The following is a 19,188-nucleotide window of genomic DNA, read 5'->3' on the forward strand; positions in this document are numbered from 1 at the left end:
TAAGTGCAACGAACTGATACGAATACAATAAGTGCAACAAACTAATACGAATATATACAGACAGAAACTATTATAACTATTGTATTGCACAGTGTATTAGTATCGTGTGGTCTACTTGGAGCAGAACTGGTTGTGCAACCTGACAGCAGCAGGAAGGAAGGACCTGCGGTACCTCTCCTTCACACACCGGGGGTGAAGCAGCCGGTGGCTGAAGGAGCTGCACAGAGCTGCCAGGGTGTCCTGCATGGGGTGGGAGGTGTTGTCCATCAGGGATGACAGCTTGGCCATCACCCTCCTGTCTCCCACCACCTCCACCGTATCCAGTGGACACCCCAGCACACTGCTGGCCTTCCTGACCAGTTTGTTTAGTCTCTTCCTGGCGGCTGTCGAGATGCTGCTGTTCCTTTGCAGACTCAGATTTTATGTAAGAAAACATAACAAAAACAAAAGATTTTACAGAATATGATGTATTGCTATAAATATACAATGACCAATATATTGTGTGTTAAGTGGGCAAAATAGTCCCATCTTGGCCAACTACTAAATTAAAATGCTGTATACACATGATTGCATTTTCAACCATTTTGATGCTAATACTTTTTTACAACATTTTAAATACAGGGTTATTGGAGTAGAGTATCTTCCCATTGTGAGTATGACTGCTTTAATGCCCCACTCCCAGTCCATAACTAACCCTAACCTGAACAGGGACACCGGCTGTGCTGCCCCCTGGTGGCCAAACTCTCCTGGAAACTTGTTGCCATACTGCACTCGCCTGAGCAGCTAGCAGTTAGCTCGCTAGCTAGCGTTAGCACACATTGACTCAGTATCCAGCAGCGGTCGTAGCGCAGAGAAACTCTTGCTCCGTCCGTCCACACACCAATGACAGGGACACTGACTTCACAGACATGCGCCTGGACACTGACTGATATCTGGCTCGCTGTTCATCACTTCATTGCCATCGCTGTGTGAAGCTATCTCTGATCTGAAGCTGCACTCTGACTCGGTGAGTTGTCGTGATGAGTGAGGGCTTTGGCTAATAGCTGGGGCTCCATTAGCAAATGAAGTTAGCTAGCTAACCGGTAGCTAGCTAATAAGCAGTGTAGCCATATATGCCAGCTTAACAATAATTAACTTTAAGACAATGTATGTTCAGAATAATCAAATTTTGCATTCTTCATTTCTTTAACGCTAGCTAAACTGAGCTGCAGTGATTAGCATTTTGGCTGAGTGAGACACGTTAAGTCAAGCTAGCGTTAGCTGGCGGACACTACCAGCAGCCTGCCCCACATGCATGTCTGTCGGGGAGTCGGAGGGTCGTCCTGTACTCTACCCACGATCCAGCTTCACTGTCAGCTTTGCCTTTGTTGACTCGAGTCCGATGAGGTCTGAGCGTGTTTCAGGCCTCGGCTCGTCCAATGACACGTTAGGTAGTTAGCAGGGTTTTTTTTTTTTAAGGTTTTCAGAATATATCCCAAGCCTTCAGATACGTGGATATATTGACCGTAACGTCAACGCTGTTGTGCAAAAAAAAAAAAAAGTTTTAAGCATTTGCAAGTCAACCTTGTGTTCACCCTCAGGCTATGGATACTGATCGCCAGAAACGCAGAGAGGAGATTCAGAAAGCCATGAGCTTTATTCAGTAAGTACACAAGTAAAGAAAGCATTTTGTATGCAGCCTTGACAACTAATTAACGTTTTCACGAGCAAAGTTCACACCCCTTGGAGGAGATTATTGACATCTTATGCTCTGTCCACAGGTCATCTTTGCCTTTCCCAGAGCCAGAGAGCTATGAGGTTTGCATTCATCCTTTTCATCCTATTTTTTTTTTTTGCCCACAACTTTTAATCAGCAATTTGTTCCTACTCAAAGATTTCATCGTGACCAATACTCACGTTTTGTTCAGTTATCTCCCGTACCTAGATGTAAATTGGAGCTCAGACATTGTCATTTATTCATTTTTTCATTCCCCCTCCCTTTCGTTTTGTGTTCCCCATTTTTCCTCTCCTTATGTGTCTTTCTGACCATCACATTTCACTTTTATTATTTATGTCACACCGTCCCTTCCTGTCTCACCCTCCTCATTATTACCTCTCTTTGACCTTTCCTCTAACGCTTCCCTTCAGGCATTTGTGATCCAGTTGGTATGTAACTTGCTGGACGAGGGCAATTCTTGCTTTCGAGATGGGGACTGTCGACAAGCGACCCAGCAGTATGGAGAGGGGATCAGTGTTGCCCGCTATGCTCAGGCTGAGGCCCTCGTCATCCCTCACGAGCTGCTGGAGAGCCTATATGTCAACAGGGCTGCTTCCTGCTACCAGACGGTGAGAGAGAAGAGGGAATATGTCCCTTGCAGATGGTCATGTGGACAAATATAAAAAGGAGTAGGGACTGTATATCAGTTTGACTTGTAGATCAATTACTGGTTATAAACCAACAAAGTAAACTGTTTTCATAATGTTTGTTTCACACATTTGGGGGGAATATTCAGTATTGATTTTTTTTAATGAATAGTTCATTTAACAGCGTAGTTTCCTTTGCACAGAACCACAACTTATAAGAAAGATAGAATTGCTTCTATTCATTTTTTGTATTTGTATGAACTACGGTAATCTGCCTGGGAAGCAAGGAGCCACAATCCTTTTTGACAGCAAACAGTGGGTTAATGGGAAATGTTGATAATCATTTTGAGACGCACGGTATCTGTTTTAATGCCGTGGTGACATTCAGGCTTTATGTCTGTGAGTGTTGTCTTCCTTGTTATATTAAGGTATTGTTGTCATTTTGACAATTCTTAACATGTTTTAAAAACCAAATCTAGCCTTTCCCTTGGAATGCCCGTCTTGATGTGCACACTCAATATGACTAATTTACATTTTACAGTAGGAGGCTCTTTTGCATTAAAAATTAATGAATGATCTACCTCTTGCTCAGTCTTTTTATGTTCTATGTAAAATGACTCTTGAATCCCAAGCCTTTCCAGATCTTACTGTCTGTCTTTGTGTGTAATTTTGTACTGTCAACCTCAGAGGGAGTATGAGCGCTGTGTTCAGGACTGTGACAGCGCACTGTGTGTGTCAGAAGGCAGTCGCAGGGCTTTGTACCGCAAAGCGATCTGTCTGAGGGAGTTGGGACGAATCCGGGAGGCCTATGAGTGTGGAACAAAATGTCTACTCACAGCACCACACGTATGTCATCAACACTTAAATACCAATACAAATGACCTTTTGCCGAAAGTAATTTTAAGGATCTTGTTTTAAGTGAAAGATTACCTCTCAGAAATTTAGTTTGTAGAGATAATAAGCACTTTAGTTAATGCAGATTTGTAATAGAATCGTGAAATTCAGTGTCAGTATACATATTTAGTCATGAATTATGACTTCATGGACTACATTGTGTTCTTTGTAATAATTTACCTTAAAGTGAATGAAACTTATTCTTGGTAAGTAGGACCCTTTTTTGTGCTTCGTATTCCAGGACAGACTGGTGAATGACCTGGCTCAGGATCTGGCCAATAAACTAGGCCTGAAGGGCCGCAAGGCTTACGTCAGCCCTCAAACGGAGTCCACAGCCACAGAAGGGGAGAGTCATGGGGAGACTTCCCCACCCACAGGAGAGGTAGGTGCTATTGTCGCATTACAGAGTAACTTACTTGGCAACTAAATGAGAGACTAATCATATCTCTTATTTCTCTCTTTTTCTCAGATGTCCTCCAATGGGCTGGAATCTCTTAGTGACATGGGACAAGGTATGACCAACCAGCACCTTGAACATGTCTGCTCCCACCCAGACTCCCATCTATTTACCATATTCATTTTCTTAACGCCATTGCTTTTTTCGTCCTCCTCAGGGGACCTGTCTAACGCGCAGTGCATCCCTGCTCCTTTGGCCACACCCATCCCGGTCAGTGATGATCCGGCGACCCCTGTGGTGACCCCATGCACTGACCTGTCAGAGAGCCCCAGCAGCCAAGGCCTGCCCCCCATGCAGTTCTCCGTCCCTGTGTCGGAGCACATGGATGAATGCAGCAGCAGCGTCATCAAGGACGAGCTGGACTGTCTGCTGGACTGCATCCCGAAGAACGTCAGTGAGGTGAGTGAAGGACAGATAACGGAAGGAAATTTACCAATCGTATACCACCAATTTTTATTTTCACATGTATTAAAGCACATGTAATGGTGTTTTGTTTGGTAATATTTGCTTGATTAAATTTAGAAATGCCACTTTTTTTAAACTAAAGGATGGCAGAGCGGTAAATATCACAGGATAAAATGAATTGAAAGGTGGAATTGGATCTTCAGCCGCAAGGGTCTCAAGTACTTTTAGTAGGGTTGACTTCACTTGGTAGGTCCTCTTCATAAGGTAATGCTTGTCTCTGTTTGTCGCCTGGCACAGAGTCCAGTCCAGGGTGCTATCCCCACCAACCTCCCCAATACGGCAGTGGGTCTCCGACCGCCTTACTCCCCGAACCTTCAAGCCCCGTCCCCCCAGCTTGCCCCAACATTCTTTAGCTCCTCTATCAGTGAGATGCCCCCACTGGAGCCCTACTCGCCGCTGGCCCAGCGGGACCAGGGCTCCACCCAGGCGCAGGACGCACTGGGAAGCTTTTCCACAGGGGCCACAGATGGAGAAGGGAAGGCTTCTGGCGGGCTGGACTCGTTGTCTGAGTATACTCTCCCTGGTAAGCAAAGAGTCTATAACCTCATGTGTTTTATTTTATTTAGGGGAAAGCAGTCAATGTATTTAAAAAAAAAAAAAAAAAAAATACTAAATGAAAAATACTAATGTTACAAGCTAAACTTGTAGCATGGCAGCTATAATGTAAATAAATCTACTTAGAACTAAAGTAATACACACATTTTGACCCAGTGCAATGTGTTAGCTAGCTCTTACGTAGCGACCAGAGCACAGTTCCTAGGCCTGAGATGTTCATGAACAGCAAACACTGTGAGTCAGCACCATTACAATATGGTGTCTGACATCAGTGTCCTTGTGTCTGTGGTCTTCAGGGGGAAGAATGTGTCACAGCTTCATCCCTGGAATGCGTAACCACAATGCTGCACATGCAGTGAGTAACGCACACGCACATTTGCCTCATCTCTTGCAGGAAAAACTGCTTTTACACAGTACTGTTAATGGTGTTCTTTTTTATTAATTAGCAGCCATTTCTAACTATGGCGCTGAGTGGCCTTGGTGTTTAACATTCAATCTGTGTGTCCCTTTTTCTTCTTCAGAACGGTCCAGCAGGAACCAACCTGTCTCTGCTCTCCAGGAATCCTCTGGCAGCCACACATGAGTTTCGGCAGGCCTGTCATGCCTGTTACAGCCGAATAGGTTGGTTCAAGCTGACTCTTACTGACCTTTTGACCAGCTACTCCTTTCCGCCCTTTTTTCCCCCAAAAATGACAGTGGGATATTATAGCTTTGCCATCTCCGTTAGCCCACCACCTGTGTTTATTTTGTGTTCAATATCTAGACACTGTTTTAAGGGATGTTAAGGCATTAAAGCCAGATATCAGCCTCTATCACTGACCAGTAGGAATTTCAACATAATTTACAGAATGTATCTCACCTTAAATAGTTATTACTTGTTTTACAGGGTAATTAACCTTCTCTTTCCTCATCTTGCTAATAGGTCCTCGAGTGATGGATTACAAGTATCAGCCGGAGGCAGCACACCGCTGCAAAAGGGATGTGCTTCTGTGCCGCCTAAAAAACACAGATGACCCAACTTGGAAGAGGATCCGGCCAAGGCCAGCACGGAACAACTTCCTTGGGGCATTTGTTCTCTGTAAAGGTACGTATTCATTATGAATAAGATACTTGAATGGATGTTGAAGGTCGGAAAATGTATTTTAGAAACAAACAAACAACCAAATGGAGTTGAAATATGGCAAAAATTGTGTTAGTATTCCGTTAAAACATTTTCTCTTATTGGATCCCACAGAGGTGCAGGAGCGTCAGGAGTGCCAGTATGGGGAGAACTGTACGTTTGCTTACTGCCAGGAGGAGATTGACGTGTGGACCCAGGAGAGGAAGGGTGCGCTGAGCCGAGAGCTGCTGTTCGATCCGCTGGGCAGCACAGAGAGACGGGCGCTCAGCGTCACCCGACTGCTGCAGCTCCACATGGGCATGTTCATGTTCCTCTGTGAGGTGAGACCACAGTGGTTGGTGTCTCTCTTGTCCTTTGTGGTCTGCATTGTTGGAGCATTTGAACAAGAATTCGACTGATATGCATCTTTTCCCACTATACAACAGGAATGTTTTGACAGTAAGCCTCGCATCATCAGCAAACGCAGCAAAGAAAACTTAGCGGTCTGCTCAAACCTCACAGCTCGACACCCGTTTGACGACAACAAGTGAGTGAAACGGAGTTTATGTCCACATTTTGCTCAAAAAGGACTTAGTTAGGTTTAATAATAGTGTGATGCATAATAGTGTGTGAACACCGAGGAGATAAATACACTCAACATGTAATTTAATTTTGTCTGTTGGCCCTCAAAAATTCTATGATTGCACTCGTGTATCTTCTGCAGGTGCCTGGTGCACGTGGTGAGGTCAGCCAATGTGCGCTACAGTAAGGTGCGTCCCCTGCATCCTCTCTGCCAGTTCGACGTGTGTCGTCACGAGGTTCGCTATGGCTGCCAGCGTGAGGACAGCTGCTCCTTTGCTCACTCCGTCATAGAGCTCAAATGCTGGGTCCTGCAGCAGGATACAGGTGGGTAGAACACACACATCAGTTGTCTTTTATTTTATTTTTTTAAAGATGTTGTGAATGGAATAAAAAAACATTTAGCTTCTTACTGTAAAAAAAATTCGTTCCACAAAGTAATGTTGCTTTCTGTGGTTAATAATACAAGTCTGCTCTATTGACAATACTGAAATAATGTCTCGCCAAATGTATGCTTTATTTTACTCTGAAAACGGTATCTAGTAAAGTAAGTGGAGGTTTTTTAACCAGATTTTTCCTTCAGGTATCACCCACGAAGAGATGGTGCAGGAGTCCAAGAGACATTGGCAAAGGCTGGAGCAGAACGCACAGAAGCAGCAGAAGGTGAGTCAGGAAAGGGAACTGAGACAGTTGGACATCTTGCACTTTGTTTTCTGCTTACAAATAAGCAGTTCCATTATGACAGTTCCATTGTTCTTCAGTACTGTAGTTGCTGCAAATTTACTGTGTTGTGTTGGGGTGAGGACAGCCAAACACATCCTCTGATACACATGGCAATCAGCCAGTTATTTTCACCTGAGAACGAACATCATTTGTAGAGCATAATGAGCACGGAAGTTCATGCTATCGACCCCAAGATCCTGCTTTAACCATCCTATATTTATGTATAAAAATAGCTAAAACATTGTCTATATATTTTTTTTCTCTTTCAGCCAATCCATATCCCGCATCCAAGCAGCAGCATGCCTACAGGAGGAGTGGGGGGAATGGGAGGTGGGGGCGGAGGGATAGGGGGAGATGGCATTGGTGGGGGTGGTGTGGGCCCAGTGGGTGGGTTGGGGATGGGAGGACTGGGCGCAGGGATGGGAAGAGGGCGCCCCTCAACCTGAAAATGAAATTTGTGTGCGGCCAGTGCTGGAGAGAAGGACAGGTCAACGAGCCCGACAAGAACCTCAAGTACTGCACTGCCAAAGCACGGCATAGGTGAGGCCTCTACCGAGCATATACATGCAAGCAAAACTGGTTTTATCCCTTGAGGCACAGCAATACGACACACTGTTTCCCAGTCTGATCCTTAAGGCTGACTCTCCATTTTGCGTTGTCACAGACTTTGATTTGTGTGTTTAGGACGTATAATCATCTGCTGCCCTTATAACACTGGTTGTTAGAGTAACAGCAGAGTCGTATGCCAAAGACACACTGAAACTCTTGGCTGTTGCTTAGTGGTTGCTGCTCTTTTTAGAGCTTTTCTGCTGTTAACCTTTTTTTTTTATTTTATTTTAAATTCATGTTGGCTCTTTGTCTCCATAGCTGGACGAAGGAGCGTCGGGTCCTGCTGGTGAAATCATTTGAGAAGAAGAAGTGGGTTGTTGTTCGGCCTCTGCCTTTCTCCCGCACCTATCCACAGCAATATGACGTGAGGACTTCGGCACTTTTTCTTCACTTCAATGCCCCTCCACCTCTCTCACATGCTGATTACAGCTCACTCTGTTTATTGCCCTGGGGATGTTGTTGTAAATCTCCTTTCCCCTGTGTCTTATTTTTCTGTTGCTGCCAGTGTGTCTTTGACAGTGTTTCCATGTTGACACAGTCAACTGAGTTAAATAACAGAGATTACCATATTGAAGTTACAAGAGTTTCTGGCAACCATAAGAAACTAGTTTTCCAACACTGTTAATTGTGGCCTATAATTGACAAACAACAACAACAAAATGAACATTCTCACAATGTAGATGGATAAACTGGCTAAATTAATAGGATAGGAACTCTGTTGCAATGCTGCTCAGTCTGTAAAACGTTTTTTTTGTCTGTGTCTCATCCAGATGTGTGTGCATGTGATGAAGCAGAAGAAGTGCCACTATATTGGGAACTGCTCATTTGCTCATAGTCTGGAGGAGAGGGACGTCTGGACGTACATGAAGAACAACAGCTGTAAGCTCCTGGGTCCATCTTCATCCACAGTGTTTTGAAAACAGTGCATTTAGAGCTGTTAATTATATAGTACACAAACGAGGGGGGATGTTTTTAGAGCTAAATTAAATCATCATGTTACTCCTTGAATTAAATGTTATTTTAATCCTTTTGCCACCACTACAGTAAATCTTTTTTTTAATTACCTACCCAACTCCCCTCACACTAAATTTGTTTTCTGCGTAACACTCAGTGTTAGACGTTACTGAGATTGTCTTCTCTTTCTCTCCTTTTTCTCACCTCACTCGTGCGCAGTGAGAGACATGCAACAGATGTACGAACTGTGGCTGCAGCTCACCAATCAGAGTAGACGCACGGAAAGCTCTGTTGTGAGCCCGCCCCAAGAGGACAAGCAGGTCACAATAACAGCGGATTACGCAGAAAGCATGGTGAGAGGTTATAACGTTATCATCGGCAATTAAACATGCCACCCCTTTTTTCAGTGGCGTATCAAATGAATATGGCACATTGATTTCCTCCGTTGATGTGGCAGAACATTTGAGGAAGAAGACGTAGATTTATACGTGTTTTAAATATAGTAATGTTCAGGATTCTGCCTGGGAACAAAATATAGCTTTTTGCTTGCATTATAGCAGTACAGAGAAATCACAGAGAAATTCAGAAAATGCACAATAACATGTATGTACACAGAAGCTTATATCTAAATGGCTTGAAGGCCTTTGCATGTTTATAGTAACAGTTGATATGATTGTGTTGTTAGTGTGAGAGATAAGCCGTGTTGATGCTTATCGTTTCAGGGAGGCCGGCGGTTGTCAGATGGGGATGATCTCTGAGAGTTGCCATGTTGACTAGAGGCAGCTGATCGCCGCTGAGCTGCAGACCGAGACAGAGAGACGGGCCTGCAACACCGGCTGCAACCAAACAGTCTGTCATCTCGCCAGTCTGACCTCCCATAACATCTAGCCAGCAATCTCAGAGAAGATGGAAAATGCAACTAAATGGTTGAGCCCCACACACCCACACACACATACATACGAACACTTCACAAAGCACATGACACATAACTCACAGGCACCGCTTAATAAAAAGATAAAGCTTTGTGTGTGAAAATAGAGGACTTTGTGATTTAGTATGATGCTGCAGTTACACTCAGCACCTTTAGCCCCCCCCCAGCAGATTATACTGCAGAAATTCCACAGACACCTAGTTTTGCTCTGACTAAAAATAATCAACTAGTATTACCTAGTGGTCTTTGGACTGAGTATCTGTGTCCAACAGGCGCCACTTTTTCTTTTTTTTGTGTTTGTTAAAATCCACGAAGCACTGAAACAATTCCTAGGTGGGCGCGCTGGTCGCAGCCCCTTAAATTCTTCTTGGTTGAATTGAGCTCCGTACTCAGACACTAAAAGTTTTAACTTTGGAGTGCTAAACCCCACAATGCTTTCAAGGGTAATGGAGACTTGGTAAACTATGAAGAATTGTAAAAAGAGATTCTAATTAAGTGGACACTCCTCGATAAACTTGCCCAACAACCAAATCCCACTCTCCTTCCTTTATGGGAATATTATGAGAGGGTCAAAAAAGCTTTCTGGAGATTACAGATTTTGATTAATATTTTTTTTTAAAGGGGAGTTGCACTTCCTTGTTATATTGTCTGCCATATTGGTAGAACGCTATGAATGTAATGCCTGCATGGGCCTTTAAAACTAGGAAATTAGTCATTTAAAACATTGCTGTGGTGGAATGTATGCAAGTATACTTACATGCCCCAAAACCAACTTGTGTAACATGACAGCCCTCGCCCCTCCCTCCCCTCTATAGATATAAGATGGCTTCTAGATAGCTGGTTATGTAATCAAACAAACTTTCCACGCATGGGACGAGCACAGACACGCACACTCATCACATTATAACCTTGTAGTTGGACCGGTATCCTGGTGAATCAAAGCATGCTTGAATAGCAGCCATCTTAAATTCACAAAAGGGATGCGGTGGTGTGTGATAATTAACTAACCACCTGTGGCTAATGTACGCATGGCTAATGGCTCAAAGCAATGTGGCCAAAGCAACCGAGGGGCTATTCACCGTCATGTACTGGCAGCTGACAGAGATGTGAAGCGGGTGCAGGATGGCTAGAGAGAAGTGACTGCAGCACACGTACAGTCCTGGCTAGAGCTGCTCTCAGCATTAGATCAGTTCAGACCGCAGATGCTCATTACGAAATAATGACCTCACTTGGACTGAAGCATAGTGAAAATACTGCCCATACAGAGGACTTCAGTTGTAAAAAAAAAAAGAAAGTTTTGTAATAGTTAATAAAAAAAAGCTTGGAGAAAATGAAAGAAATTAAGGATTATTAAGAATGTATGTTTCTACAGTTGATTGTAAGAATATTTAAGATAATTTGAAAGTAAGGGCATGTTGCCACTTCTTCAGTTGAACTGGGGTCATTATTTCACTGAAAACAACAGTCTTGCCCCAAAGGCCTTCAGATGCAAACCAGTGTTCCTCATATGCATCCATTTGTTATGTTCCTGACAGCTATCAGTAGCTCCTAATATTAACCTTTTCATGATGGAAAAACCTGTTAGCCTGAGACAGGGAAACCATTCTCACCACATGTTGTGCCTATGAACAACACATCAACATACAACACAAACACACACACACACACACACACACACACACACACAGAAACACAAACACAGAGGCAGGATATCTGTTGCCATCTTATTCTAGCCTTTAACGTGGATGGAGACGCGATGGAGATATGTCTATATTCAGATACATATACACGCATATTATACATATTTACAAATAATGGTATACTACTAATAATAATTGATAACTTAGCGGTTAAGCTTAATAAATATATAACCTGAAAACCTGTATTGATTACATAGAAGAACTTCTTGTTATTGAGGTATTGCTATATGACATGTATCACTGAACTAGATGACTATAGTGTTTTTTGTTTTATATGATTCTTTTTATTTTGTAATTTTTCCTTCTGTGTGGGTTGTTCCAGACAGGGTTTGTTTGTTCGGTAAATCTTTTTACTGAGAGCCGAAGTTGAAAGAAATCGAGTGAGCTGCACAACTTGAGTTTTTTTTTTTTTCTTTGTTCACAAGTTCAGCAGCTAAACTGGATCCACAGAATGTGGCAGTGTTCCTGTTCTGCTATATATAGGTCAAAAGCTGCACACTATATTTTAAGCATTCACCTAATTTTCTTGTTCGGCTCAGTGCAAAAAAAAAAAAAACAAACAAACTGCTTCAATTCCCAAAATACTGACTTTACACTCAACCAGAACATTAACGTCAGTTGGAGCAGAACGTTCAAAAAGTGTGAAGACAAGATGTCTAACTGTAGAAAAGACCTTAAAACCACAATATAAGAGTGTTTTTGTGATATTCCATTTGTCTGCAGTCAGTGTATAAATAGAAAATAGAGAAATGGATGTCGCGCCCCAGGCTGCAGTGTCTTAATTATTATCAGCTCTTAAAAACTGACTTAATGCCCAATCAGAATTTAGACAGACAGCCCAACCTGGGCTGAACCACAGAAGCAGATCTAAGGTCAGTTTAGCTGGGGGGGATTGTTGATGATGAGCCCTTGTCTGGAACAGCCCAGATATTAGCTTCTTTGAGGGATCGTATTACTACTACTCCTAGTATTATGATGAATATGATGATGATAATGATCGCTATCTATTGACTATTTCTATTTCTTCTCTATATGCTATTGATAAATGTATGTTTATTGCAATGTATAACTCTCTTTATATATGTATCCATTGTATGAATATAATAACTAACAGTAAATATGCATCTGTGTATGCAGCAGGGCACAGCTCTGTCTGGGAGGCAGTGAGCAGAAAACGTCCAGCTTCTGATATTAACGTAAGGCTCATGAGGTTTAATCCTACAGGTGGTGCTGTCAGTTATCAGCTACCTGTAGGTTGTCAGTAGTAGAAGACATCTCACACGGTACAGTAGACCTGCTATATATTAATGTTGTCTGAGCTCTGTTCGTAAACTTTAGGATTATTTGGGCACTGGCCAAAAAAAAAAGATAGTTGATGATTAAAGTTTACTATATATATATATACGGTTAACTGTTTCCCCTTCGCAGTGTCCTCAGAGTTGGTCCTACCAACGGAGCTCGCTGCTCACTGCCTGTGCTGTGCGCTTTTGTTTAAATTGATTCACCAAGCAAAGACGGATACGGAAAAGCATACATAGTAGCCTATATACTCCCATATAGCGCCTTATTCCATATATACTACACCTATAAGATGATACATACCCCTATTGTATATTCCTGCTTACTATATACAGTATATGATACCTGATATCTATTATAATACTTAGACACCCTTATAAGGTAATTTAGATAAGAGATGGTGGAGAATTTTATTTTTTTTGTGGTCTGTAACGTGTTCCCATCTTGTTTTTCGGACTGTTTAAAAGTTGTTAGGAGAGTGCCAAACACTCAAATGCTCTTTGTCATTCACTTGTTGTCCGTTCTGGATTTTTGCAAAGCAGCTGGGATGGAAAGATAACATCAGCCACATGCCAAATAATGGTAAATCTTAATTTTGTTTGAAAAAGTTGTCTTTGGTAAATAACCACAAGGTGGAATTTTATTTTGAACTTATAATTGGCTTAATTATTGGCTGGCACAAGTGGAAAAACAGTTCAATCATGTTTGAACTCCTGCCTATAAAGACATGTTGGAGTAAATTGTTATAGTGAAGAAAGAAAGCAGAGCATTTGATGGGGGACTCCTCTTACGTTGTTGGAGAAAGGTATTAATGATGTAACTGAATTTCACATTGGAACCTGTGCTGCATGTTCTGTTTGTTTGTTGTTAAAGGCAGGCAAATCATGACACAAACTAAATGTGAGGCAGGTTTCTACTACTTTATGCATACGCATAACAGTAGGCTTTGTAGTACTCATAACTACAGTACAAGAAACCTCCAACACATGCAGGCCCTTTCATTGTTGTTTATTATATTACAATAAAGTGATTATTCCCCTTGTGTGGGCTTTAGCATGCATATAGGGGCATTTTGGTAATAATCCTGCCCTCTGATAAAGTTTGTGTCACCTGATTCCGAGCGCAAACACACACCTACACAGCCGCAAAAAAAAGATCTTAATTTATCGGTTTTCAATCAGTTAGAAAATATTGGTTCTTTGAATTATTTTCAACAACTCTGATGATGAAACCAGGGTTGTAAGAAGTGGAAAAAACAAGGCCTCTTTTTGTACTGTATTTTTACATTTTGTTTTATGTTTTATCTTCCTGACTTTGTTTTCTCTTTTTCTCCTCCCTGGTTGGAAGTTCATGATCTCATAAGTGGACCAAATCTCTTGAAAGCATTTAATAAACAGACTGTTTTAGAAAAGATGTGTTATTTCATTCATCAAAGATCACAGCTCACAATCTGGTCAAATTGTAATAAACGATGAACTAAAGAGGCAAAAAATATAAAGGGTTGGTTTCAAAGGTCAGGTCACAAAAAAATTAAATAAATGCATAATTCACATCTCATTTGAAAACCCTGGACATAAAAATGTTGCTATAACACCTGTCACTCTTCTAGACTTTCTGCTGGCTGCAGAGGCAGCCAGTTGGGCGATAAGGCGTTGACTGGCCTGCACACCCAGGTTCTTCAAAAGTGGTGGTGAACTCAAGCTGTTTAAGGGGCAGGGGCGAAAAATAAAAAGAGCATCAGCTTTCTGCGTTTTATCCACGGGGGCAACGTATCAACCCCTACATTGTGTAGCTTTCTTGGTATTCTTCTGTTCTAATGTCATATTCCAGTAAAATGGAAGTAAAAGGAATGAATGGTTTGTGGGGAGCAAAGCATTTAAACAATATTCTGCAGTGCTGGATATAGAATTGATATTCCACTCTTCAATGCATTCACTCTGTAAGTTTTCTATTATTAAAATAACACCTCTGAATATCATGCAATGCAACAATAATGATAGCTATTTCCTCTCTGACACAGATGTCTAGAGAAACTATGTAATGAACTGGTTTTTCAATTCATATTTATTTTTTTTATTATTGCAAACTGGTCCGACAGCGTCACTGTAGACTTCAGGGTTAGTTATCTTTTTCTCTTGTCTACAATGGTCTTACATATATAGTCTTGCCCGTGTACTACACTCAGTGGCCTATGAAACTGTCTTCAGTCTGAGACCAACCACTAAAAGGGTTATTTGTAGGGGTTTTGTGCATTTTGTTTCAAAGACTTATTCCTCAGAGGACATTTCTTTGTATTAAAAAAATGGTATAATCCACACAGGTGTGTGTTTCAGAGCATTGTGTTGGCTCACTGGTCTTTCGGGCATAAACAAATGGAAATGAGACGTTATAAATATAATTAGATTCACCTGTGCTCTTCCTGCCCAAAGTCAGAATGACTGCTGTGCAAAGTGCATACTAACATTCCCATGGTGCACTATGACATTCAAGTTATCTTCATATACACGTGTATTGTATAGCCCTATACTAACATTCCCATGGTGCACTATGACATTCAAGGAAGTTAGCGTCTTGTAGCATATATTTTAGGTTTCATTACATTACAGTATCCAAAGCGACTTACAATAAGTGTATTCAACATAGGTATTCAAGAAAACAAGCATCTTAAAGCATAAACCAGAGCAAAAGTATAGTGCAGAGGCAAATAACAAAAACAATAATTGCAACAGACTAATCCGAATATAGTAAGTGCTATAGCCCTTAACTTATATAATAATAATAATAATAATAATATTTGCATAGTATCATTTTCTTTTCGTACAGACAGACGATTCGGGAGGAGCTACAGGTGGTGTTTAAATGCTATTCGTTTCAAATTCTGTATTTTATTGATACATAACTGTCTGCTATGGTCAGGGTCTTTCAGCCTTAAGCAGATGGCTCAAGACTGTGATTGACCCACTTACTGACCAATCAGCGCTCTTTCCGTCGATTGCCGGGGAAAGCTCGCTGCTGGTTGGCTGCGGGGCGGCTGAGTGGGCGGGCTGCGTTAAGTAACTTCTGCAGGGTTCATAGTGTTATGACCTGGTTACAATTTAGTACTTCTAACTTTGCATGGGAGCTGTCAGGCCTGTTTAAGCCTCACTTGACCTCATTTCACTTTACTGTAATATAGCTTCATGTGAACTGCTGACCAGCTCTGAAAAATATCGGTTAACACAAATTTAAAGACAAAAAAACAACAACATCATGACTACAGAGACTACAGAGATGCCGGAGATTTTTAGGGCTCTTCTTGAGCATCCGTTTACTCTCCCGAACTTTGAAGATAATGGTAAGTTGCTGTCTAAATCAAACACTGCACTGTGTTTTGTTGAAGCTCAGTTTCGTGCAGTGTCGTAACTGTTCATGCAAAGGAGATGATTGGCGTATGGAAGACAGTATCTGAACATATCTGCATACGACAGCCTGCTTGTTGCGTAATCCCTGCTGATCTGGGTGTTAATGTGTGTCAGCTACTGGACTGCGAGGGTCTTCGCTTTAGTAACCACCTGAGGAGTCATTAAAAAAAAAGAAAAAAAGTAAATGTGCCTGCTGAGTATTGATCTACCATTACCGAAACCATGTAGGATATTTTTTTTTTAGTGTGTGATTTCTGTGATCACCATTTTGTTATTCAGCCTATTTAACATGTTCTCTTTAATCACCTTAATCGATTGGTTTCCACTATTTCTGGCTGCTGTAGCGGGTTGATATGAACAGTGTCTTACTGTTTTAGCATTTTATGGGGTTTTTTTTTTTAGACCGTCACCCGACACTCGGCAAAGAAACCGTATTGACGTTGGGAAAGGCAGCCCATAATTATCTCTACATTATCACCCGAAAATACTTAGTGGAAAAACAAATGTAAATTCTTAAAAAAAAGAAAAAAGTCCTTACATTGATAATTTCTCTGCATAGTAAACAATAACAACAACTGGATCACAGCTTTATCAGAATCACACGTTTGTTGGGTGACATAATTCCTGTTTCTGGGATGTGTTGATGAGATAAGATTAGAGTGGATCTTATTATTCTACTACTGTTTGATGTTGCTGGTATGTTATGTGTGTGTGTGTGTGTGTGTGTGTGTGTGTGTGTGTGTGTGTGTGTGTGTTTGTTTTGTTAAGGGGCTGGTGGGCTTTGTAGATTCATGATTAAATCACCAGATGGCCCTGTTTGCCTTCTCTGGATCATGTTTAATTAGATCATAATAGAGTCAAGTAATGTCATTACATTGGTAGGTGTGCTGTTGCTAAGAATTTGCTATGTAGGCTTCGAAGTCGTGGCTTCTTTATTTTTCCATTGTGTTGTTGTCAGGAGCACCTGTGGAGAAGAACTTAAAATATGACTTATGAGCATCACATTGCTTTATGCATATAATCTGCATATTTACTGTGTGATAATGAGCAATGACTTATCTCATCAACACCACACAAAATGCATAGAGGTGTCAAAAAGCAAAATAAGCTAAATATTCTGCAAAGTCTCTAATCTTTGTACATTTATGAATGTACAGTGAGAACATGGGGTTTTGTGGATATTCACTTTTTATTAACTTTGCCCGAAAGGGAAATGTTATTGTGGACCTGTGAAATGTGCTGCCATGCATCCATGTGAGCCAAAACAGACTGTGTGCGCTGCCTGTTGACTGTGATTTAGTATTCTGTGATAGCAGGTAGTTTAAGATAAGATAAGATACGATAATCGTATCTTCAGTGGTCACCTCTGTGCAGTAGCATAGATATAGTGCAAACAAGGTACTTAGTAGAAAAAACAAACAAGTATTTTAAATAAGTAAGTAAGAAAATCCACAATAACTAAAAAAAAAAATCTTATAAATACAGACAGAATAATTATAGTTATAGTATTGCACAGTAATAATAATAATAATAATGGATTTTATTTATATAGCACACTTTAAAATACAAAGAAATCTCAAGGTGCTGCACAGGGTAGAACAATCACAATAATCAAATATAATAATAAAACACTAAAAACAAACAAAAAATAAAATAAGAATTTAAATAAATGAATTAATTTAATCATAATGAAATCTAAGAATATCTATTAAAACTGAACAACCACCCAAACACAAGAAATCTAAATTATCAAGACCTTAGGGGAAGGCAGAGAGGAACAGGTGAGTTTTAAGATTTGATTTAAAAGCGGTGAGGGAGTCTAATACAGTGTATTTGTATTGCACAGATTTTTTAGTGTTTTGATTTGTGGTCTACTGGGATGGCAGACAGAGCTGGTTGTGCAGCCTGACAGCAGCAATGGAAGGTTCTTAAGGTCAAGTAAGGGTATTTTGACATATAATGCATACTTATTAATGATATTTCTGGAGAAGTTTGTGTAATGCAGAAGTGTCCTTGAGTGAGACACTCAGCCCCAAGCTGCTCCCGGGCGCTTTACCGAAACCGACTGCTCCTAATGCTTAGGATCGGTTAAATGCCGAGCTCAAATTTCAAATATTTAATTTATGTGACAAAATAAGTTTTTTTTAAGTGTCATGCCATATGTTTTAAATTATTATTATTATATTCCTTTATTGATCCCCATGGGGGAAATTCAAGTGTTGCAGCAGCTCAACTACACAGACACAGACAATAAATACACATACTATACAACTACACAGACAATAAATACACATACTATACAACTACACAGACAATAAATACACACATATACAACTACACAGACAATAAATACACATACTATACAGCTATACACAGACACAGACAATAAATACACATACTATACAGCTACAGACACAGACAATAAATACACATACTATACAACTACACAGACAATAAATACACATACTATACAACACAGACACAGACAATAAATACACATACTATACAGCTACACAGACACAGACAATAAATACACATACTATACAACAAAATAAAGATAGAACAGGAATAAAAATGTACATGTATATCCACATGGGGGGGCTGGTCAGCATGTTGACAGACTGTGGTCTCCGCTGTTGTTATACAGTCTGATGGCACAATGAGGCTGTGTGGTGCTTCACAAGGCGAAGTAGAAGGTGATGGTCATTGTGAACACATCATTTAACTGAGCTCATGTGCTCTAGCAACTGACCTTGAAGGCTTAGTCTCTTGTTTATGTTTTGCAAAAAATTGAATCTGTGAGATACATGCAAGCAACATTGAACAAAAAACACCCCCCTCCCACCACCACCATTAAAACTATTGTGTGGACCATGGTGTGAGGCGCTGCCTCTTTCAGTTTATGACACTGATGTAGGCAGAGAAATGGACTGAACATCCATTTAGTGACAAAAAAAACACATTGGAGAGATGAGTGGAGGATGCATAATTGCGCCATGCACTCAAATGTGTTCACCTGTCAAAGAAAACAGAATGTACTTTATTTAGAACAATATTTTGTTGAAACCAAGTGCATGTACATCCTGTTTTCGTTTCTTTGATACATGAGAAAGTGGAGGTTGTTGTTGTGAGACTGATCTTTTTGCCCTTGAGATGTCTACAACTGTGGTGCAACTTGA

General features: G+C 40.9%; 1 protein-coding gene across 1 annotated transcript; it reads left to right on the top strand.

Annotated features, from left to right (window-relative positions):
• The first annotated feature begins 740 nt into the window (after window positions 1–740).
• zc3h7bb (zinc finger CCCH-type containing 7Bb) lies at window positions 741–14,009 on the top strand. Its single transcript, XM_054598922.1, is given in 22 exon segments — window positions 741–1,006; window positions 1,581–1,642; window positions 1,761–1,797; window positions 2,128–2,325; window positions 3,031–3,189; window positions 3,479–3,619; window positions 3,707–3,749; window positions 3,852–4,093; window positions 4,397–4,682; window positions 5,011–5,069; window positions 5,236–5,335; window positions 5,637–5,798; window positions 5,949–6,154; window positions 6,260–6,360; window positions 6,538–6,719; window positions 6,976–7,055; window positions 7,385–7,546; window positions 7,549–7,655; window positions 7,983–8,088; window positions 8,495–8,603; window positions 8,898–9,031; window positions 9,401–14,009. Coding segments are annotated over 21 exon segments (2,709 nt in total). The 5' UTR covers window positions 741–1,006; window positions 1,581–1,583; the 3' UTR covers window positions 9,437–14,009.
• The last annotated feature ends 5,179 nt before the right edge of the window (window positions 14,010–19,188 follow it).

Source organism: Anoplopoma fimbria, chromosome 5, assembly GCF_027596085.1.
Source record: "Anoplopoma fimbria isolate UVic2021 breed Golden Eagle Sablefish chromosome 5, Afim_UVic_2022, whole genome shotgun sequence".
NCBI lineage: Eukaryota > Metazoa > Chordata > Actinopteri > Perciformes > Anoplopomatidae > Anoplopoma > Anoplopoma fimbria.